The following is a 24,384-nucleotide window of genomic DNA, read 5'->3' on the forward strand; positions in this document are numbered from 1 at the left end:
TAACAAAACAGAACTTTGTTGTTCTTTCTCTAGCTAGGTATAAGAGAGCAGACTGATCAAGTTTGCAGATGACACCAAATTTGGGGGGTAGAGTGGTTGCCAATACTTTGAAGGATAGAGCTAACATTCAGAGGGATCTTGATAAATTGGAGAACTGGGCTATAAACAACAAAATGAAATTCAACAAAGACAAATGTAAAGTGCTACACTTAGAAAAGAAAAACCAAATGCACAAAGTCAGAACAGGGGAAAACTGGCTTCGCAGCAGCACTGCAGAGAAGGATCTGGGAGTTGTGGTGGATCACAACCTCAACATGAGTCAGCAATGCGATGCTATTGCAAAAAAAGTAAATACAATTTTAGATTGCATTAGCAGAGGTGTAGCATGCAAGTCACAAGAGGTGATAGTACCACACTACTCGGTGCTGGTTAAGCCTCAGATGCAGTACTGTGTCCAAATTTGGTCACCAATGTATAGAAAGGATGTAGAGAAACTGGAAAGGATCCAGAGTTGAGCAACAAAGATGATCAATGGGATGGAATGCAAACCATATACACAAATGCTTAAGAAACTGGGTATGTTTAGTTTGGAAAAGAGGAGATTAAGGGGGATATGATAGCGGTTTTCAGATACTTGAAATGCTGTCATAAAAAAGATGGAGAAAAGTTGTTCTCTTTTGCCATAGGGGACAGGACATGAGGCAATGGGTTCAAACTACAGCACAGTAAATTTACAGTTAGGAACAGACTGCTTTGGGATGTTGTGGAAGCTTCTTCATTGGAGGTTTTCAAAAGGAGGCTGGATAGCCATCTGTCTTGAATGGTTCAGACAAATCCTACATCTTGTCAGGGTGTTAAACTAGATGACCCTTGCAGTCCCTTCTAACCCTATGATTCTATTATTCCATGAGAGAAACCTCAGGGCAGACACACACATATTTCTATGCTCTAGTTCCTCAGAAAACAAACAAACCAACCAACCAACAAACCAACCAGGGCCATTTGGGAGAAACTGCTAATGCTACTTTTAACTACAGGTATAGCACCAATATCTTGTTGTTGTTGACAATGTTACAGGCAACTGACAGATCTAAAAGAAGTAGTGTTTGTACCACACCTAGCATAATAGGGACTATAGGCACTACTGTATTAAAAAATAAGTAATAGATATTTGATCTTTGTTGATAACTAGGACATAATTGACCAAAAGTCCAGTTCAGAAGCTAAGATGTATCCAAACCTGAAACTAGACTGATAGAAGTAACAGAGGGTCCTGTAGCACCTTTAAGACTAACAGAAGTATTGGGAGCATAAGCTTTCATGGGTAAGAACCTCACTTCTTCAGACACAAGTAATGGAAATCTCCAGAGGCAGGTATAAATCAGTATGGAGATAACTAGGTTAGTTCAATCAGGGAGGGTGAGGTGCTCTGCTAGCAGTTGAGGTGTGAACACCAAAGGAAGAGAAACTGCTTCTGTAGTTGGATAGCCATTCACAGTCTTTGTTTAATCCTGATCTGATGGTGTCAAATTTGCAAATGAACTGGAGCTCAGCAGTTTCTCTTTGGAGTCTGGTCCTAAAGTTTTTTTGCTGTAAGATGGCTACCTTTACGTCTGCTATTGTGTGGCCAGGGAGGTTGAAGTGTTCTCCTACAGGTTTTTGTATATTGCCATTCCTGATATCTGACTTGTGTCCATTTAACCTCTTGCGTAGTGACTGTCCAGTTTGGCCAATGTACATAGCAGAGGGACATTGCTGGCATATGATGGCATATATAACATTGGTGGACGTGCAGGTGAATGAGCCGGTGATGTTGTAGCTGATCTGGTTAGGTCCTGTGATGGTGTTGCTGTTGTAGATATGTGGGCAGAGTTGACATCGAGGTTTGTTTCATGGGTTGGTTCCTGAGTTAGAGTTGTTATGGTGCGGTGTGTGGTTGCTGGTGAGAATATGCTTAAGGTTGGCAGGTTGTCTGTGGGCGAGGAGTGGCCTGCCTCCCAAGGTCTGTGAAAGTGAGGGATCATTGTCCAGGATGGGTTGTAGATCACCGATGATGCATTGGAGAGGTTTAAGCTGAGGACTGTAGGTGATGGCCAGTGGAGTTCTGTTGGTTTCTTTTTTGGGCCTGTCTTGTAGCAGGAGGCTTCTGGGTACACGTCTGGCTCTGTTTGTTTCTTTATTTCCTTGTGTGGGTATCGTAGTTTTGAGAATGCTTGGTGAAGATCTTGTAGGTTTTTCCTGACGCCACTGAATTTTGAACAAACATTAAGCATGGCTGAGATAATTTCCCCAGAAATAACCAAGTACCATCTAGACTCATTAGGTGTTGATAAATGCCAAGAAGGAAAAATTTTAAAGCTACAGCATGAGTTTACTCGCACCGGCAACCCATTTGCGTATGATGGACCAGAGCTCATTGATATCATGATGAAAATAGTCTTCAGTGATGAGATAGCTAAAGATGTCACTCAAATGGCTACTGTGGGTAATGACTTGTATGCAGCCTTCAAAACTAAAGAATTATCCAAGGCACCATCAATCTATGGGTTTCAGTCATGAAGAACAGACTAAAGATGGACTTGAATGCAAAGAAGAAAGTCAGAGTGAAGATGACAGAAACTATTACAGAGCTAAACAAACACAGACAAGTAATTGTTTGCTCATCTCCTGGTCGTGTCCAGAGCTCAGTGTGATGTTGATCTACGTGAGACTTTGGGAAGGTACGAGTTCACCATAGTACTATGATCGATGTTTGAATGTGATGGAACAATGCTTGTGTGCCAGGCAAAAAGCAAACCAATGCACATCTTGTATGGTCTTCCTAAGCCAGCACCTACTGACAACATGACCTGTACCTTATGCCAGCAGAGGCCTTTCAGTGTAGCAATCATAGATTGTAAGGCTGACGTACAAGCTCTTAAACCAGAAACTGTAACACCTACCAAGATTTGACCGAACACTTTATTATGAGACTACAGAGAAAATACGGGGCCTATGATGAAGTCCACCTTGCATTTGACACATATGCAGAGAAATCAGTTAAAAGTATTATGAGAAAGAAGCAGCTTCATGGTACTGCATCTGTCGAATACAAAATCACTGACTCCACAAACATCTCCAATGTCACAATGAAGTTACTGTCTCATTCTTTCTTGAAGAGTGAGTTAACCACATACTTTGCAGGAAAAATACTCTAGCATGCAAAGAATTGCTCAAAGAATTTTGTCGTTGCATGGCATAATGAAGCTGGTCTTTCACTGTTCAGTGGAGTTTCCTGGTTGTGCCCAAGAGAAGGCTGACACTAATATTATCTTGCATACCATCAATCCCAAAGAGAGAGGTGCTACTAAACTCCAGATTTTTACACTGGACTCAGATGTTCTAGTGGTCTCTGTGAGATGCTATCCAAGACTTCCTCACGATTCTGTTTTTGTGCCTGCTTCTAGGGAACAGAATTGTTGTATATCCCTCAGAGATGTGTTCCTATCATTCAGACCACTAAAAGCTGCCATACTCCAGGTTTCTATGCCCTTTCAGAATGTGATACTATTAGAAGGCTGGCTGCAAAGATCAAATTATCTTACTGAGAGGCATTTGATTTAGCCTCCGAAGACTAATTCCTTAATATGAAGGTGCTCAGAACAGCGGAGACAGTCACTTATGAGGTCACAAATGCATTGGAGGCATTCATGTGCTGAGTTTACCACTTAAACACCAACATTATGACACTTGCAGAGCTATGTTAATGGACGATTTCAAATAAGAAAATAAAAACCGACAAGGGGTGCATTTAAAAAATGTATAGCAATGGAATCGCTCTGTAATGATCAAGCACTCCATAACTCCCTCCCCTATCAGGCATGGATGGTTCTTGGAAGATGGACTGATCACACCAGTTATGTCTGAAATACCATGTGCTCCCGAATCAGTCCTTTAGCTAATCAAATGCTTGTGTGCAAAGACCAGATGCTCACCACCCTTACCTTTCTCTCACTAACATGTCCATAGAATGAGACTTCACTACATTATGCTCCCAGGCTAATTAGAAAACATGCCTTATAGTGACAGACTAAAGAGCTCAATCTATTTAACTTACCAAAGAGGAAGTTAAGGAGTGACTTGATTACAGTCTACAAGTATCTACAGAGGGAACAAATATTTAATATTCAATATAGCAGAAAAAGATATAACAATCCACTGGCTGGAAACTGAAGCTAGACAAATTCAGACTGGAAATCCAGGGGGCATTTTTAACAGTGAGGTTGAATGACCTCTGGAACAATTTACCAAAGGTGGTGGTGGATTCACCACCACTGATCATCAAGATTGGATGTTTTTCTAAAACATATGCTCTAGGTATTATTTTGGGGAAGTTCTATGGTCTGCATTATACAGGAAGCCAGATTAGATTACAATCGTCCATTCTGGTTTTCGAATCCATCAATCTGTGAAAATTTCATTCAGATTGAACAAACCATTTTGACACATCATTTCAAAAGTGTTGATTTGAAACTACATGTCAAAGGGCTTTTTTCCCCTCAAATTCTTTTCCCCAGGTTTTCTTTTCAGCCAAAAATACTTCTGAATTTGTCCCAAACTCAAGAATAGTTTCAGTGCCCTGAAAAAAAAGCACTTTTCAGTAAATGTAATGTACGCTAAAAAAATATTTCACAGCTCTAGCCACAGGCTTCTCAATAAATGAGACAATGAAATAACCAGTGAGTTACTCAAAATGAATAGGTGTTTACTTTTTTAAAAAGATAAATTGTATATTGATTTTCATAAAGAAATAGTGAAAAGTAAATGACTTGCAGCTTGTATAAATTTCCAAATACAGCATCTTTTACAGGATATCCAATAGAATTATACCATCTTACAACATGTCAAAGATGCAAGACTAGACAAGACAATGCCACACAGACATAACATGTTAGTGTAGGGGTAATGCTAATAAAATAGGGGAAGTCTTACATGAATAGGGAGAAGAACGAAAGAGGGGACAGGGGAGGGAAAAGGTGGAAGGTTAGGTGGAATGGAGGTCTGGTATTATTTGAGCCATCTCAACATTTTTAATCCAAATGTATCTAGGAAAGGAGTCCAAATTTCTCTGAATTCATATAACTGCTCTCTACGGTGATAAGCTATTCTTTCTTTGGTTGCTAATGCAGACAGGTCCAAATACCACTGCTCTATACTGGACGTAAGTCTACTATTCCATTTTTGTAAAATCATGCATTTGGTGATCATTGCAGCTCTCAAGAACCAAAGTTTTTGTGGTGGAGTTAAATCCAATTTAGCAGGTAAATAACCTAGGATATAATTTTCAGCTGAGATTTGGTTGCTTAATTGCTTCCATTTCAACCAATGGGACTACTCTTGTAAATACTATTCTTTGTGAGTAAAGGTTGTAGAATTGGGCTCTGAATTCTACCGCAATTATATGGCAGATAAAAGATAGGTCAAATTTTAGGCCTGAACTTTTAAAAAGTGAACATTTAAATATCTGATAGTACTCTATTATGGAAAAAAAGCTGTTTTATGGTCCTTTAGAGATGTAATGTAAAATAAAATGAAAGCCAAATTATACATACTGCAACATAAGTACTTAGATATCTATAACAAATATTTGAGAAGGAATAATCGAACACCATTGCTTACACCAGTCTGCTTTTCTGCTGTTAATAGTGTGTTTCAGAGTGCATGCAACAGTCCCTTAATTTAGTTCCTATATGGTACATTGAAGCCTGGAAATGAAGAGCTCATAAGTAAGACTAAAAGTTCCTCACCATTTTCATGATGCATTTGCAAGCCTACTGTAAATGAACACTGAGTAATTATTCACAGTACTAGTGGGATTACTAAGTAACTACTTTTCAACATGAATAAGAATTGCATAATTGGGCACTAAGAGTAAGAGAAGCACAAGAATTTTGCTTTTATGTCGACCCTAAAAACGTCTGGTTATCTCTGAAGCTGCAGTTAAAAACAATCACTTTCGACTCAGTTGTGCACAATCCTCTATGTCAGTGATACTCATGAAAATTTTGTTGACATATGCTTAATAACAGAACAAATGCTGGGTGAAATGTTCTCTGTGTGTGTGGTGCTTAGTAGAGTGATAGTACTACAATAGGTAGTAATAATAATGATAAGAAAATATATTTTACTTTCAAGTTTGAATGCATTACCAACAGTAATTAAATAGCACAGAATAGTGCCTCTAAATATGATGCAATACCAAATATCTCTACTATTGTGAATAATTAGTGTTAATTTAGAATTGTCTTGCAAATGTATTATGAAAATTTACCAACCCAGATACAAAATCTGCTCAGTCACCTTGTCCCATTATGGTGATAATGAAATGGGAAATTTCTTACCCTGTAATTTCTTTTCTTCTAGCTATGTCTCATACAATTCTGTGATACCTGGACTGTTCCCCTCCTCTCTGCAGTTCTAGAGTCTGTTCACTGTTGCAACACAGCTCATTTTGGCCACACACCCTTCTCCAGCTTGCCACAAGAACAATTCATATAATATGCAAAAACTCTTAGAATATGATAATACCAATAACATTAAAGTCAACAAGTGAACTATGTGCAGTAAGCTATGCAGCCAACAAACTGGAGACATTTAAAAATAATGTTGTTCCTTGGCTAATGAAGCCATTCCAGGTTGAGTAGAATTTTGAGAGATACTGCTAGCAGAAAGGAAATTTTCCATACTACAACTAACTGTCTCCCACAGTTCTGTGATGCATGGGAAGTAGTGAGCAGTAAATATTAAGCAGGGAGGGATAAAGAAAGATAAATAGAGAAATTTCCCCTTGAAAGTAAATGCCTGAATGACAAGTTACTTTTGCAATAGTGCATGCAGCACCTTCTTTCAGAAAGAAGCATCTGCAGAGGATAGAAAATCCACTTTGTAATGTTTAATAAAAGGTATTGCTTGAAGATCATGTTGCAGGCAGCTGCAAGCAGGCAGCTGCCAAACGACGTTATAAGGAAGCATTGCACAACTTTAAACGAGCTTGTTCCCTTACAGATTTCTTCAGCTGAAACACAGGTTTGTTCTGCCCATGATATCACCAGAGATCTTGTGTAGTGTGCCTTGATTCCTTTTAGAATACGGTAACTCCTCACTTAGCATTGTAGTTATGTTCTTGAAAAATGTGACTTTATGTGAAACAATGTTAAGCGAATCCAATTTACACACAAAAATTAATGTAAATGGGGGGGTTAGGTTCCAGAGAAATTTTTTTCGCCATACAAAACATATTCTATACATATACAGTGTACGTTTTAAACCATTTTAAACAAACAGTTTAATATTGTACAAAGCAATGAATGATTGTGACGCTTGGTTGAGGTGGTGGAGTAAGAGGGTAGAATATTTCCCAGGGAATGCCTTGCTGCTAAATGATGAACTAGCACTCAGCTGAGTCCTCAAGGGTTAATACGCTGTTGTTAATGTAGCCTCACACTCTACAAGGCAGCATGGACTGAGGCAGGCGGGGGGGAAAAACACAATAAATGCAGATTACACTTCCCTGCAAAAACTGAACATGATCAAGAGCCCACGCTATCCAGCTAGAGTGCACAACTCCCTCCTCCTGACAGCACATGCACAGCTGCACAGGTGCTGACTTTCCAAAGTCCTGGGGGTGCATGCATGAGTGAGAGAGAGAGAGACGTGCATTGCCCCTTTAAGTATGCTGACCCCACTTCAAGTATATTGCCATTTTAAGCAGATCAGCCAGTTCAGATAGGAAACAGCTTCCAGCAAGCTCCCTCCTTTCTGTTCCTGAGCCCTGTCCCTCTCCTCTGCTTTATGGAGCGGGGGGGGGGGGGGGAGGGCAGGAGCAGGGGGACATCCTGATATCACCACCCCTCTCCCCGACTCCTGCAGCAAGCAGGAAGCTCCTGGGAGCAGCTCCAAGGCAGAGGGCAGGGCAGGAGCAGCATGGCACGGGCGGAGGGGCAGTTGAATGGCTGCTGGGTAGCTACCAAGCCACATACCTTACAGGGAATTTAGGGGATCTGATGGGGGGGCTGCCAGCCCCCCTGGTTCTAATCCCCACAAGGAGGGGCTGCTCTTCCAGAAAATCCTGCAAACAGTGGACAAAGCAGGCAGCTGCCAAACGACATTATAAGGGAGCATTGCACAACTTTAAACGAGCTTGTTCCCTAATAGATCAGACAACGTAACAACAAAACAACGTTAACCGGGACAACGTTAAGTGAAGAGTTACTGTAGGCCAGTTTGATGGCTTGAATGCCTCCACTATGCACAACTTAATTCATTTGGCCAGAGATAGTTTGGATGCCCAAAGACCGTGGCACTTTTGGTGAAAGGGCACAAATAAAGAGCCTGATCGTCTCATCAATTCAGTGTAGCCTAAGGTAAATCTTTAGTGCTGTACATACTCCCACATGATGGTACATGTTTTCAGACGGATGCTGTGGATTTGGACATAATGATAGAAGAATCATGCAAGAAATGGAAAGAGGAATTCACCTTTGGTAAGAAAGACTGTGGGAGTCCTTAGAACCATTATGTCATGATGAAGCACATCATGTGGCTCTTGCATGGATACAGCTGCTAACTCAGATTCATCTAGCTAACACAACAGTGACCACAAAGTAGATTTTGGTATGACCATTGCCTACAGGGTGGGTTGTTAGGGTTTTTAGTACCAATAGCAGATCCCACTTAGGAAAGATTGGTCTGCCTTCAGGTCTAGCCAGTCTGATTGCTCTGATAAATCTTGAGACTTGAGGATATTTGGCTAAGACCCTCAGAATCCTGCTTGTAAGTCACTGCTTATGACTGTTTAACACTTTATGGTGCTGGGCTGAAGACCCTTGTCCAAACTATCCTGAAGAAAATCCAGAATAGTTGGAATTCCAGAGTCGTTGGGGCATGTTTTCTTTTTGGCACCATGAGCTGAACCATGACCAGATTGAGAAGGCTTTTAGTGTGGAAGTCTGTGTGGAGGTCAGCGGAGTCCCAATCACTTTGGAGGATAATCCAAGTGCAATTAATGCTTCACTCTCAATAGCCAACCTGTGGGTTGGAGAAAGCTTGGATCTGGATGGAGAATGGGGCCTTGGTGAAGAATGTCCATTGTCACTGGTACATATATTGGAGGCACCAATGCCATATCTATTAAGTCCAAAAACGATGATGTCCTCTGCTAGCATGGAGCTAGAACTATCAGCTTTGCTTCTCCTCACCTTATCTTCTGAATCACCATCTCTAGAAGTCGATGTGGTGGGAATGTATAAAGCAAGCCCTTTGGCCACCTGTGTGCAAGAGCATCCTTCCCAGTGACCTGGGATAGCTTCCCTGCTACTTTGCCATTCGCAAGAACAGGAAGTTGCCAAACAGTTTGACTACGAGAATGACAAATTTGTGGCCGGCACAAAGCCTAAATCCGAACTCTTTCCTTTCTCAGTAGAAAAGTCTTCATCTGAGGATGACTCTCTCTTAGACTTTATATATTTTTCTTCCCCTTTTTGTGCTTCCTGTGGTGTGTGGTTTGTTTTTGTTGTTGTTGTTTTTTTTTTTTTTGCAGTGTGTGTGGGGGGGTCTGCTTTACAGGAGTCCCTGCATGAGTGTAGCCATGATAGGGTGTGTTGCATCCCTTTTTATAAAAAGCCTTGAGTCCTCTAGATATTCTTCCTTCTGTGTCCTCACACTCTGAGTCCCAGTGCCACTACTTTTGGAATCCCAATTCACACTAGGAATTAGGGAAGCTGTGTAGGACCCCTACTTTTTCCCCCAGGGAGCTCAGGACCAACTTTAAGGGCTTAAAGTTGGATCACTTAAGAGATTTTTTTCTTCTGGATCAGGTCTTCAGGGTAGGGAAGAGGGAATCTGACATGCCAGTCTGTCTCTGAGCCCTGTGCCCTGGTAGTGTGAGGTCAGCTTGCTGTGAACAGCTAGGACACAGATCACCCTCTGAAGAGCCTGTAAATGTAGCTGTGCATATAGAGCACTGCTTTGATTTAGCCAGTGTTTGTGGGACAGCCTTGCCACAACCTGAGAGTGGGGTGATAGAGGATCCCCAAGATGGATAACACTGCAGCGGTGGATCTGGGAGGCTGAGACACTGTGATCGGCGTTGGCCCACCTACCCGCTAGGGGGCGGTGGGGAGCTATGAGATCACTGGCCGGCCTGGGTCACGCCTCCGTCAGCGGGGAATTAGCGGCGGGGCGGCCGCCAGCCAGAGTCTGTAGCGCGCCCCTCAGGGAGGGGAGCGCCGGCAAAGGTCAGTAGCGCGCCCCTCAGGCAGGGGAGCGCCGGCAAAGGTCAGTAGCGCGCCCCTCAGGCAGGGGAGCGCCGGCTAAGGTCAGCAGCGCGCCCCTCAGGCAGGGGAGCGCCGGCTAAGGTCAGCAGCGCGCCCCTCAGGCAGGGGAGCGCCGGCTAAGGTCAGCAGCGCGCCCCTCAGGCAGGGGAGCGCCGGCTAAGGTCAGCAGCGCGCCCCTCAGGCAGGGGAGCGCCGGCTAAGGTCAGCAGCGCGCCCCTCAGGCAGGGGAGCGCCGGCAAAGGTCAGCAGCGCGCCCCTCAGGCAGGGGAGCGCCGGCAAAGGTCAGTAGCGCGCCCCTCAGGCAGGGGAGCGCCGGCAAAGGTCAGTAGCGCGCCCCTCAGGCAGGGGAGCGCCGGCAAAGGTCAGTAGCGCGCCCCTCAGGCAGGGGAGCGCCGGCAAAGGTCAGTAGCGCGCCCCTCAGGCAGGGGAGCGCCGGCAAAGGTCAGTAGCGCGCCCCTCAGGCAGGGGAGCGCCGGCAAAGGTCAGTAGCGCGCCCCTCAGGCAGGGGAGCGCCGGCTAAGGTCAGTAGCGCGCCCCTCAGGCAGGGGAGCGCCGGCTAAGGTCAGTAGCGCGCCCCTCAGGCAGGGGAGCGCCGGCTAAGGTCAGTAGCGCGCCCCTCAGGCAGGGGAGCGCCGGCTAAGGTCAGTAGCGCGCCCCTCAGGCAGGGGAGCGCCGGCTAAGGTCCCGGCGTGGCTCTGCCGGGTAGGGGAGCGCAGGCCCACCCTACACCACTGCGCTCCAGCCCAGGGCCCTGACAGTGGCAGAACGGGGGTCCCACCACTGGGTCAGCGGGGTCGTCCCGCTACATAGACTCACCACTGTGCAGCTCTGTCCCTGGGCTACTTCCTACCCGATTGCTCGCCCGAATCCCTCTGGTCCCGTGAGTGCGTCGGGGTAGTCCGCTGCTGGCAGCTCCGGCTCCCCCTCAGGCTCAGGCTCCTCCAGCTCTTCTGGGTACTCGGCTGCTGGCAGCTCCTGCTCCCCCTCCGACTCCTCCAGTTCCTCTGGGTACTCGGCAGCGGGCAGTCCTGGCAGCCCCAGTCCGTCCTCCGGGTGAGGTTTCCATGGGTCCAGGGCCTCCCCTGGTGTGGCAGCAGGCTCTGAAGGGAGCAGCCCACAGTCTGTGTCTGCCTCCCTCCCTGGTGCTGCCCTAACTGAGCTAAGGGCCCCGCCCTTTATACTTCCTGTTCCACCCCTCCCCTTCCGGGGGGTGGAGCAAGCTTGGGCTGGCCCCGCCCACTCAGGCTGAGGGAAAGGCCCTTTACCCTCAGGTTCGGAGGGCAGCCACCCTGGCCCCCTACATACCCCACCCCTCAAATCCAGCTCCCAAACCTCGGAGCTGGTGTCCCCCGCCTCCCCCAGACGGGAGAAAAAGTCCGCATTGGCGTTGTCCCGTCCCGCCCGATGGCGGATCGTGAAGGCGTAGGTTTGTAGCGTGAGATACCACCGCTGCAGGCGGGCATTCGCGTCCTTCATCCGGTTGAGCCACTTCAGGGGTGCATGATCTGTGACCAGTGTAAAGGGGGCCCCGAGGAGGTAGTAGCGGAGAGCATCAACCGCCCACTTAACAGCTAGGGCCTCCTTCTCCAGGACGGAGTAGTTCCGCTCCCGGGGAAACAGTTTCCGACTGATGTAAACAATAGGATGCTCCTCCCCGTCCACCTCCTGCGAGAGGACAGCCCCAAGCCCCACGCCGGAGGCATCGGTCTGGACAATGAAGTCACGATCGAAGTCCGGGCTGAAGAGTACGGGCTCACTACACAGGCGGTCTTTGACAGTTTGAAAGGCCCTCTCGCAGTCCGCAGACCAGCACACTCTGCGGGGGCTATCTTTGGTCAGGAGTTCTGTCAGAGGGGCCGTAATGGTCGCAAAGTGGGGTACGAACCGCCGGTAATAGCCGGCTAGGCCCAAGAATTGACGCACCTGCCTCTTCGTGGTTGGCGCCTGATATCCCTGGAGTGCTTGAACCTTTCCGATGAGGGGGCGTACCTGTCCCCGCCCCAGGGTGTACCCCAGATAAGTGGTTTCTTCTCGCCCGATTCGGCATTTCTTGGGATTGGCTGTGAGGCCGGCGGCGCGGAGGTCCCTGAGGACAGCTGCCACTTGGTTGAGATGTTCCTCCCAGTTACTGCCATAGATGACCACATCATCCAGGTAGGCGGCGGCGTACTTGGTGTGAGGTTGCAAAAGCCGGTCCATCAAGCGCTGGAAGGTTGCTGGGGCCCCATGGAGGCCGAAAGGCATCCGAGTAAACTGGTACAGGCCTGAAGGGGTGGCAAATGCGGTCTTCTCCTTGGATCGGGGTTCCAAGGGGATCTGCCAGTACCCCTTGGTGAGATCTAAGGTGGTGATATAGCAGGCTTCTCCCAGCCGGTCAAGGAGCTCATCGACGCGGGGCATTGGATACGCATCAAACTTTGAAATGGCGTTGACTCTCCGAAAGTCAATACAAAACCGCCGGCTCCCATCTGGCTTTGGAACGAGGACGACGGGGCTCCGCCATTCGCTCTGGGAATGCTCTATAACCCCCAGTTCCAACATGGCCTGGACTTCCTCCTCCACAGCCTCTCGCATTCGCCTAGGCAATGGCCGGGTCGTCTCTCGGACCACCACCCCGGGGTCGGTCTGGATTGCATGGTATGCGAGCGTAGTCTGTCCGGGCTTCGTGGTGAAGGTCCTGGGGAATGCCTTCACTAAGCAGAGGGCCTGTTCCCGCTGCTCAGCAGTGAGCGTCTCGGCCAGCTGGGGTTCCCCATTATCAGAGTCTTCGGGGGGTTGTGGCCCAAGGTCTGGTTCAGGTGGGTACGGGGCAATTAGTAGTCCTTCCCGTTCCCGCCAGGGTTTTAAAAGATTTACATGATAAATCTGCTTTCCCTTTCGGTGATCAGGCTGCCGGATTTCGTAATTGACAGGCCCCACTTGGCGAAGGACTTCATACGGACCCTGCCAGCGGGCCAACAGCTTTGATTCCTCCGAGGGGAGCAAGAGGAGAACTCGGTCCCCGGGGGCAAATAATCGGACCTGGGTGTCCCGATTATATTGCTGCTCCTGGCCCCTTTGGGCCGTTTTTAAGTTTTCCCTTGCGAGTTCACCTGCCCGGGCCAGCCGCTCCTGCAGCTGCAGGACGTATTGTAAAAGGCCCTGCGTTGAGGATGGTGTATGTTCCCAGGTTTCTCTCAGGAGGTCCATCACTCCGCGGGGCCGTCGCCCATAGAGGAGCTCAAATGGAGAGAACTTCGTGGAAGCCTGTGGAACTTCCCGGACCGCCAGTAGTAAAGGGGGAAGTAGTTGATCCCACTGACGGAGGTCCTGGGTGGGGAAACGTCGCAACATTCCCTTCAGGGTTCGGTTAAAATGTTCGACTAACCCATCTGTCTGGGGATGGTAAACTGAGGCCTGCAGTTTCTTAATCCCCAGCAGGGCACATACTTGACGGAACAACTTAGAGGTGAAGTTGGTCCCTTGGTCAGTAAGTAACTCTCGAGGGAGGCCTACCCTGGCGAAGATCTTCACGAGCTCTGCCGCGATAGTGCGGGCAGTGATACTCCTTAAGGGGATAGCCTCAGGGAAGCGGGTGGCGTAGTCCATCAAGACAAGGATATACTGGTAGCCTGCCTGACTTTTCGGGAAGGGTCCGACCAGGTCCATCGCTACTCGTTCAAACGGAACGCCCACTGTTGGCAACGGAACCAGGGGGGCCTTCCGGACCCCGGCCGGGGCGGCGCGTTGGCAGTCCGGGCATGACCCACAATAATCCTTCACCTCGCGGTGGATGCCGGGCCAGAAGAACTTGGCCAGGACCCTAGCCGCGGTTTTCTCTGGTCCTAAATGGCCTGCGGCTGGGATGTCATGGGCTAGTTTTAGGACCGCCCGTCGATGAATGCGGGGAACCACGAGTTGGGTCCGGACCTCTTGAGTTTGCGGGTCCCGCTCTACGCGGTAGAGACGATCCCGATCAAGTTCAAATCTAGGCCATTGGGTCGCCCGCTGGGCCTCCACGACCTTCCCCTCTACCCGTGCCAGCTGTTCATAGGCAAACCGGAGTGTAGGGTCCTCCCTTTGGTCTCGGCTAAAGTCCCTAATGTCCACCGGGGGGCCCCCCCCTGTTTCCTGGCCATCCTGCCTGGGTGAAAGGGATGGGTCAACGCCGGGGTCGGGGCTCCGGCCGGGGCCTGGGTCCGTCGCAGAGGGGTCTCCCTCAAAAGCCTCTTCCGGAGACAGGGACCGGAGCACCTCAACGAATTCTGGCCAGTCCCGGCCCAGGATGATTGGGTAGGCAAGGGATGGGGCCACAGCCACGTTCATTAACTGAGTTGCCCCGTCTACCGTGAGAGGGACCTGCACCGTGGGGTACGGTTTCACATCTCCATGTATGCACTGTATCCGTACCTCCCCGATGATCTGCTCGGTGTCCGGGAGGAGGGACTGGCGGACAAGAGTCTGTCCACAGCCCGAATCAACTAGACCCACAACAGGTGTCCCGGCGATGCTCATGGGGGCCGTCAGTTTGGCCGTGGATGGTGGGCGGGCCCGGCGCTCCCCGGTGTACACCTGGCCAAAATCGCATTCCATCGCCGTACGGTCTCGTTGCAGGTGGCCGTACTCACCACACTGAAAGCAAGGTCCTACCTCTGTGCGCCCCGGCCGTGCAGGGTCACCCGGGTGGCCGCGGGGTTGGCCGGGGCCCGATGGACGGGCCAGACGTCCGGACGGTGCGGGTTGTGGGGCCTCGGGCCGTCGGGGAAAAGTAGTGCCGCTGCCGTTTGGTCGTCTGGCTCGAGCGGGCACATTGACTTTGGGGGTGGACCCCCTTTCCGGCTTCTGAGCGCCGGGTCCCGAGCTTGGGGGTCGGGAGGTCGGTGCTATCGGGGCCTCAGCCTCTAGAAAGTTCTCCATAAGTGTGACCGCTGCACTTAGAGTTTGAGGTCGGTGCCGCAACACCCATGCCCTCCCTGGAGTCGGAAGGATGTGCACGAATTGCTCGAGGATGATCTGCTCTGTCACCTCAGCCACAGTTCGATGCTCAGGTTGTAGCCATCGGCACGCTGCATCCTTTAATTCCTGTGCCACAGCCCGGGGCCGGGCACCCGGGGGGTAAAGCTTTCCCCGAAACCGTCGCCGAAAAGTTTCCGGGGTGACGTCGAAAGCATCCAGGATAGCCGTTTTTACTCTGGCGTAAACACAGGCTTCATCATCTGGTAGCCTCCGGTAAGCCTTCTGGGCCGGCCCCGTTAGATAGGGGGCAAGCAGGGTGGCCCATTGGTCCGGCGCCCAACCAGCTACTGCAGCAACCCGCTCGAAGGTCACCAGGTAAGCCTCTGGGTCATCCTCAGGCCCCATCTTGGCCAGACGGATTGGTGGAGCAGGCGGGTTGGGGGTGGTCACCCCACCTGGCTGGGCTCCACCGGGGCTTGGCCACAGGGCGGCAAGTTGCTGGAAACATTGGGTCTGTTGTTCGCGGTGCTGGGCCCCCAAGGTTTGAAGCAACTGCTGCTGGTGGGTACCCAGCTGCTGTATGAGTTGTTGCTGCTGCTGCTGCTGAGTCTCGGCCAGTACCTTGATGAGCCTTTCCATCTCCATCTTCTGTTTAGGGGCTGTCGCTGCCTCCTTGCTCTAATCCCTTCCGGCAGGGATTGGGGGCGCTGCCCGCATTCTCCACCACTTGTGATCGGCGTTGGCCCACCTACCCGCTAGGGGGCGGTGGGGAGCTATGAGATCACTGGCCGGCCTGGGTCACGCCTCCGTCAGCGGGGAATTAGCGGCGGGGCGGCCGCCAGCCAGAGTCTGTAGCGCGCCCCTCAGGGAGGGGAGCGCCGGCAAAGGTCAGTAGCGCGCCCCTCAGGCAGGGGAGCGCCGGCAAAGGTCAGTAGCGCGCCCCTCAGGCAGGGGAGCGCCGGCTAAGGTCAGCAGCGCGCCCCTCAGGCAGGGGAGCGCCGGCTAAGGTCAGCAGCGCGCCCCTCAGGCAGGGGAGCGCCGGCTAAGGTCAGCAGCGCGCCCCTCAGGCAGGGGAGCGCCGGCTAAGGTCAGCAGCGCGCCCCTCAGGCAGGGGAGCGCCGGCAAAGGTCAGCAGCGCGCCCCTCAGGCAGGGGAGCGCCGGCAAAGGTCAGCAGCGCGCCCCTCAGGCAGGGGAGCGCCGGCAAAGGTCAGTAGCGCGCCCCTCAGGCAGGGGAGCGCCGGCAAAGGTCAGTAGCGCGCCCCTCAGGCAGGGGAGCGCCGGCAAAGGTCAGTAGCGCGCCCCTCAGGCAGGGGAGCGCCGGCTAAGGTCAGTAGCGCGCCCCTCAGGCAGGGGAGCGCCGGCTAAGGTCAGTAGCGCGCCCCTCAGGCAGGGGAGCGCCGGCTAAGGTCAGTAGCGCGCCCCTCAGGCAGGGGAGCGCCGGCTAAGGTCAGTAGCGCGCCCCTCAGGCAGGGGAGCGCCGGCTAAGGTCCCGGCGTGGCTCTGCCGGGTAGGGGAGCGCAGGCCCACCCTACACCACTGCGCTCCAGCCCAGGGCCCTGACAGTGGCAGAACGGGGGTCCCACCACTGGGTCAGCGGGGTCGTCCCGCTACATAGACTCACCACTGTGCAGCTCTGTCCCTGGGCTACTTCCTACCCGATTGCTCGCCCGAATCCCTCTGGTCCCGTGAGTGCGTCGGGGTAGTCCGCTGCTGGCAGCTCCGGCTCCCCCTCAGGCTCAGGCTCCTCCAGCTCTTCTGGGTACTCGGCTGCTGGCAGCTCCTGCTCCCCCTCCGACTCCTCCAGTTCCTCTGGGTACTCGGCAGCGGGCAGTCCTGGCAGCCCCAGTCCGTCCTCCGGGTGAGGTTTCCATGGGTCCAGGGCCTCCCCTGGTGTGGCAGCAGGCTCTGAAGGGAGCAGCCCACAGTCTGTGTCTGCCTCCCTCCCTGGTGCTGCCCTAACTGAGCTAAGGGCCCCGCCCTTTATACTTCCTGTTCCACCCCTCCCCTTCCGGGGGGTGGAGCAAGCTTGGGCTGGCCCCGCCCACTCAGGCTGAGGGAAAGGCCCTTTACCCTCAGGTTCGGAGGGCAGCCACCCTGGCCCCCTACAGACACCATGGTGCCAATTACCCAATCTGGTGGAGAAGGAGGAGGAAAATAGCTTCATTGCTCACTATTATCTGAAAAAGAAATTAAAAGTAAAGTTGGCAAAGGAAACAGTGTCTGTTTGCTTTGCTCCTGACCAACTACTACCGTGGAGGCAGAAGTTCTGGTGGCAAGTGGAAGAAGAGGGATAGCCAGTATGGGCTATGCTGTAATGCTGAACTGCCTCCAGAGTTGCAGAGAGGGGAAAAGACCCTACTTCAGAGAATTGTAGGAGATGCTTGGCCATCAAAGCAAGTTATTCATTCTAAGTAAGTATTATTTCAAATGTATTATTTCAAATATTTACACTATTTAAAACATTAAGTAATGTCTCACAATTAACTCCCACAGCAGAATAGAACTCAAAATATGTGAAGTGACCCAAATAAACATTTTACTTATATTACTGATGGAAATAACTGCATAAGTTATTTTAAAATACTTTCAACATTCTGAATTTATAACGAACACTACACAAAAGTTTTCAACATGTAACAGGCAACAAACTAAAAATGTCTCAGTGTGATCTGATTTTCTTATGCATATTTATGAACAGATGTCTGGTCTCCTGGACTGGTCATATTTCAGATGATATTAACAAGCAGTGCAAAATTTAAAACTTACCAGGGAACTGATCATGCGTTGAGAAGAGCGTGCAATATTGGCAGGCAGGCCAAAGAAATCGGGTTTATCATTTTCTGGAAGGCTTTCAATAATATCACGGTAATCCTACAAAAAAAGGTAGAAGAGTATAGATAATTGTAAAAGTTTTCTCTGCAATCACAGCTCATGAAAATCAATAGTATATGGTCAAAAGAATGCCAGCAATATATTTTCAAAACAAACTCTCATTTCATAGGATTTATTATTAATTGAATAACAGCATTTTGTGGACATCACTAAAACAGTACCAGCAACTAAATGGAGTAATGACTTAAGCATACCAACATATGACATGATATACCATAGAAGCTGCTAATATTGAAACACTGTAATGAAGTAGAACAGAAATCCCAAATTGCTTCAGTTTACAATTGGCAAACAACAACTCCGATAATAGAGAAGTTGTGACTTCACCATATAAAGGTTCTCTGCAGTACTATTACAAGATATCAACAGATCAGTTTGATATATATCTTATATTGCTATTAACACCACGTTTAAAGTTTTTCACAATTTGGAATTTGAATTTGGAACTATTAGTCACTTCCTCCTTCATGTTGTAGTTCAATGCAAGTTGCTTCCACTTACATTTAAATCTTTGACAAGCTACCATTTATTATACATAGTATGAAATATGTGGTATTAAAAGATATGGCTACATGGTGATAGGAGGGGTAGAGTAGAACCAGCTCGGTGTCTAAAAGACACTCAAGCTACTGTTCTGGTGGAAGGAACATGAAACAGGGTCTCTCTTACTACCCCTCCAAAAGCATGCAAACCAGGTGTCTGGAGGCCTGTCTGTATCCTATTATCAAGCAGACCATTTGCACTTGGGTTGGGCCCTGATCCTGCAAACACTTACACACATGCTTAACTTTACTACTGTGAATAGGCCATCTCCTAAATATTGAATCATAAAGGGTCTTTGGCACACAAACTATTTCTCAGAGTTTTCTCAGAGTCAAATTTACCTCTGATGCCAGCATGTCACTCTACATGGTACAGTCATGACTACTCTCTATCATAGGGCTACCATATGTCCGGATTTCCCCGGACATGTCCGGCTTTTCGTTCTATAAATAGCCGTCCGGGGGGGATTTTTAAAAATCTAAAAATGTCCGGGATTTCCCCAGTCGGCTATTTATAGATTGAAAAGCAGCGGCTAAGTGCCGCTGGGCAGCCAAAGCCCCTTCCCGGCTCCCCCCACCCCTGCAGCCTTACCACTCCGCTGGCCCCGCAGCTATCTTCCCCCTCCTCCCCTCCCCTGAACGCTCCGCCCCCTGCTCCCCTGATTCCCGCGAAGCTCGAAATGAAGCAGGGGCAGGCCGGCGGCAGCAGCAGGTAAGCTGGGGGGGAGGAGGAGGAGAGCTCCGGGGAGGCGCAGCCCTGGCCAAGCGGCGCCCGGCGGCCCCAGCAGCACCGGCCAGGACCCGGCCCGCGCCCCAGCACCCCCGGACCCGGCCCGGCCCAGGCCCCAGCAGCGCCGGCCCCAACACCGCCGGCCCGGGCCGGGCCCCAGCAGCGCCGGCCCGGACCCGGCCCAGGCCCCAGCAGCGCCGGCCCCAGCACCGCCGGCCCGGGCCGGGCCCCAGCAGCGCCGGCCCCAGCACCGCCGGCCCGGGCCGGGCCCCAGCAGCGCCGGCCCCAGCACCCCCGGACCCGGCCCGGCCCAGGCCCCAGCAGCGCCAGCCTGGCCCGGGCCCCAGCAGCGCCGGCCCCAGCAGCGCCGGCCCGGCCCCCAGCACGCCCGGCCCGGGCCCCAGCACCCCAGCACCCCCGGCCCAGCTCGGGCCCCAGCACCCCCGGCCCGGCTCGGGCCCCAGCACCCCCGGCCCGGACCCGGCCCGGGCCCCAGCAGCGCCGGCTGAGCACCTCCGGCCCGACCCCAAGCCCTGCAACCCCGGCCGGAGCGCAGCCCGATTCCTGGGCTCTTTAAAGCTGGCCCTGGTCAGGGGACAGGGAGGGGGGGTTGGATGGGTCGGGAGTTTTTTGGGGGGGGCTACCAGGGGGGCAAGGGTGTGGAGAGGGGTTGCGACAGTCAGGGACAGGGAGCAGGGGGGGTTAGATGGGTCTGGGGTTCTGGGAGGGCTGTCAGGGGGCAGGGGTGTGGAGAGTGGTCGAGGCAGGCAGGTAGCAGAGGGGGTTGGATGGGTCAGGAGTTCTGGGGGTCCTGTCGGGGGCAGGGAGCAGTTGGATAGGGCATGGGAGTCACCAGGGGTCTGCCTGGGGGCAGGGGTTTGAATATGGGGTGGGAGTGTGGATAAGGGTCGGGGCAGTCAGGGGACAGGTAGGGTAGTAGGGCATTTTCAGGAGGGGGCAGTCAGGGGACAAGAAGCAGGGGGGCTTAGATAAGCGGTGGGATCCTAGGGGGCAGTTAGTGGCAGGGGTCCCAGGAGGGGGCAGTCAGGGGACAAGGAGCGGGGGGTTGGGAGTTCTGAGGGGGGCAATCAGGGGGTGGGAAGTGGGAGGGAGTGGATGGGGGTGGAGCTGGGGCGGGGCTAGAGCGGGGCTCCTCCCCCCCCCCAGTGTCCTCTTTTTTGCTTGTAGAAATATGGTAACCCTACTCTATCATAGGGAACTGAAATCCTTTGACATAACATACTCCTTCTCAGCCTGCCTGTTCTATATCCCATCTGGCCTTTACATCTGTTCTCTCAGTGCCATCTTTCAGTTTCTACATACTGAACCACTGGCTTTGCCAGCTCTCACTCCAATCAATTACAACCTGTTACTCTACCACACACACAGCTGGAATTTAAGGTGAGATTCATTTTTCATAAATTAATGTAAGGGCCAAGCAATGAAATCAAGAACAGCAAGACAACAATACAATACAAAATATAACAATACAAATTGATGCAAACTTGTTTCTTAAATATCTGCAAACAAAGATAACATGTTACACTTCTCATAGGTCCCATTATGAAGGATGATTTGTTAGCCAAATACATTTTTCACACAGATCTGTTTCTTCCCACTGTTCATTATTGTACAGCACATACAAAAAAACTTTAATCAAGAAAACATCATAAGTTAACCCTTTGTTATTTCAAGTTTCCAAAGTTATTTTTACCATTCTATTATTTTTGTGTCTCTTATTTTCGATCTTTGTTTAATATTTGGGACTTTTCATACATTTTCATCAATATCAAATTTCAAAATCTGCAAAAAATGAAGTGTGCAGGAATACATATTTAAGTGCTTTTCCCTGTTAAGCATTAGCATTATTATTGATTACTATTCGTGTTATAGGGCATAGTTCTACAGGGATTGAATAGCCTTCAAGCTCCCATTAATTTTAGTGGGATTGAAGTGTACTCAGAAACTTGCAGGAATCTGCCTTTAATTAGTACGTTCATTTGCTAATTTAATACTGTAAGAAAAAGAACAAGATTTGGTTTCCATGTCTGATAAGGCAAGCATACGTACCAAAATGCTGCAGGAATTAGGGAGAGAAATGGAATATGGGAAGCTGGTCATCTTCTTGCCCCTAAGATTTAGACCTCCAATGACTCTGGAATTAAAAAGCTGTTCCAGATAGGTCCGAAGGACTCTCATATCAAAGTAATTATCTATGCGGCCTCCATAAATAGCATTTTCGAACAGGCCATGCACAAATTCCCACTGAAAATCTTTGGAACCTGTAAGTTACAAAATATTACTGTCACATTGACTTTTTTTGCATTGTGTGATGAACATTTCCTCTTATTATAGTTATCCTTCAGAGAAACAAGGAAATACAAAGAAACCCAGTAAAGTAATACAATCATTACTAAGCAATTTCTTAACTGTAATCAAAAAATAAAATAAAATAACTGTAAAATGTAAAATATCAAATGTTCCAACAGCTGTATTGCAAATGTTTGCAAATATTTTTTCCTGTGATAAGAGTGTAATTAATGTGTTTTAAATCCTACTGAGTGACATAAATATTTCAGATGTCTTGAGGAACTTTTTATTGTAGATCTCACACATCAATCAACCCTATTTAGTTAGAGAATAAAAGTACCTTCTCACTAGAAGCCATTCCATATTCAATTGTGGCCTCCTATCTCCTAATCCTTTGTCATCAGCCTGCTCAACTCCCCTACCTCGAATGGATCTTTAAGAGTGTTACAGCCATATCACTTTGTGCGGTGATCTCATCAGGCCTCATAAAATAAGCAGGGTGATTGAATAATACCCAATCATGCCAAAGGAAGACATTGTTACTGAGATTCTGGCTGTCTGATGTGATGTAAAAGGAGGTCCAGGTTATCTGTGATCATAAAAGATCATATGGCACTGTGTTTAAAATTAAGGATGTTAACATTGGTGTTCTGATCAAATTGTATTCAATAAATTACATTCTGCCTACTTGCTTATATCCTACACTTTCAAATAAAATGTCTTTCCCCCTCACTTCTTGTCCCAAACTACAGAGGAGGGTTAAATCAATGCCACGTTTCACCCAATATGTGATTTTTCGGCATGGGTGAAGTAATTATGGTGGAAAAGAACTTTGAGATTCTTCAAATGAAAAGGTTTGGTATTACATTTAAGTTATTAGTGTTCACACTCACATTCCAATTACTGCAGGAAAAACTGCCCTCACCACAACAGTTAATATCCGGGGTCCAAAGTCTCTTGGTAATATATTCAAACTGTTAAGTCTGCATGTACATGGATTGAATTTCAAAAGTACTAACCACATATAAACCCAATTTAAATCAATAGGAGCTAGAGATATTGAACCCTTTTCAATATTGGGTCACTAGTTTTATTGGGATTTGGAACTTAAAGGCCTTACCAAAAAAATCCTTATGGTTTTCATTTAAGTGAGATAAACAGAGGATCCAAATAAGAGCTGGTTGGAACATTTTCAACACAATGAAATTTTGCTGAAATATGCTGTTTTGTGGATGTGTATCATTCAACCAAGGCAGAGGGGTGAAAAAAAGATGCACACACACTATAGTCTGGTAGTTAGGGCACTGGCCTGGTATGTGAGACACCCAGATTCAAGTCCCGGCTTTGCCTGATTTTGGGTCTCCCACATCCCAGGCCAGTGACTGAACCCACCAGGCCACATACAAGTACGCACACTTACTTCTGTGATAATGTTCAAAAGATTTTGATTTTGATCCAGAAACAGAACAAAAACAAATTTAAAAACCTCAACAGTTGTCAGGAAACAGAATTGTCATCCGCCAATCAGCTCTAATTGAAATGATTTGTGGTAATTGAAATAGCCAAATTATTTTAAAAAATATCATTCTATGATCTGCTAATTTTATAAAGATTTGAAATGGAAGACACTCAGAAATACTAGACTAGGCAAAGAAAGGAATCAGCAATCCTTAAGGAGTAACTTACCATCAAAGAGTCCATCAATAACATCATACCCCGCACGGAGATCAGATAAAGAAAATTCATAAAACTTGGTCCAACCCTATCATTAAAACAAACAAACAAAAAGTTAATATGAGTTATAAATCAATGAGAATTAAATGAACATGAAAAAAGTAAACAAAAATAGCTGCTTATAGAACATATATAACACGTAAAACCCGGGGGAAAAATCTACATCACTGGTTTGAAGCCATCTTTTCTAGGCTGCTGCTCAGAGATACACAAACAGGCAGCAGAGAGACAATATGACAAACATCTCCATCAATGTGTTTAATTTTACATAGGCATGCAGGCTAGATGCCATCAGGCGTATGCCAACTTCTGTAGCAACTGACAGTTTTTCTATAAAAATAAATATATTTTAAAAATCCTAGACTAATCAGCAAGGCTTCTTGAAAATGATGCACATGAGCATGCAACTCTCTCCCTTCCATAACAGCGCTTGTTGCAACAATGACTCATTGATAACTATGACTAGACAACTCACTTCCTTACTCTCAATGGCTTTTTTGAATTTCAGTTTCCTTTCGGACTTTGATAAGTATGTCTGCTTCTTTTAACCACTGCCTACAACACATGCCAACCATTTTACTCCTCATCTTATTTTACCTCTATATTAAAAAAAAAAAAAAAACCAGAAAAAACCAATGCAGCAAGCCATCAGCAAGCAAGCATTGATGCCTGCAACATGTACATTCTTAATCGCTGGCACAGTACCTGGATCCATATTTGTTGGTGATTGTATTATTCTTTGTATAGTATTAACATACACTAAATAATTTACAAACAGGTATAAAGACAAAAAGTACCTGTCCCAAAATATTTACAAGACAAAGAGGTATATAGGCACAAAGGGGGATATGCACCATATATTAAATACATTAAACTAGCTGACTGGTAAATCTCAAAACATAAATTGTTAATGGAGATCACCAGCAA

The 24,384-nt window shown here is 48.6% G+C and overlaps 1 protein-coding gene across 1 annotated transcript in view; it reads right to left on the reverse strand.

Annotated features, from left to right (window-relative positions):
* DYNC2H1 (dynein cytoplasmic 2 heavy chain 1) overlaps window positions 1-24,384 on the reverse strand; it is a 392,465-nt gene that overhangs the window by 116,822 nt on the left and 251,259 nt on the right. Inside the window, exons 80-82 of the mRNA XM_054015569.1 lie at window positions 23,410-23,485; window positions 21,484-21,695; window positions 18,016-18,120 (exon numbers count right to left, since the gene is read on the reverse strand). Coding sequence (XP_053871544.1) covers window positions 18,016-18,120; window positions 21,484-21,695; window positions 23,410-23,485 — 393 coding nt within the window. The remainder of the gene's footprint in view (window positions 1-18,015; window positions 18,121-21,483; window positions 21,696-23,409; window positions 23,486-24,384) is intronic.

This window comes from Malaclemys terrapin, chromosome 1 (assembly GCF_027887155.1).
Source record: "Malaclemys terrapin pileata isolate rMalTer1 chromosome 1, rMalTer1.hap1, whole genome shotgun sequence".
NCBI lineage: Eukaryota > Metazoa > Chordata > Testudines > Emydidae > Malaclemys > Malaclemys terrapin.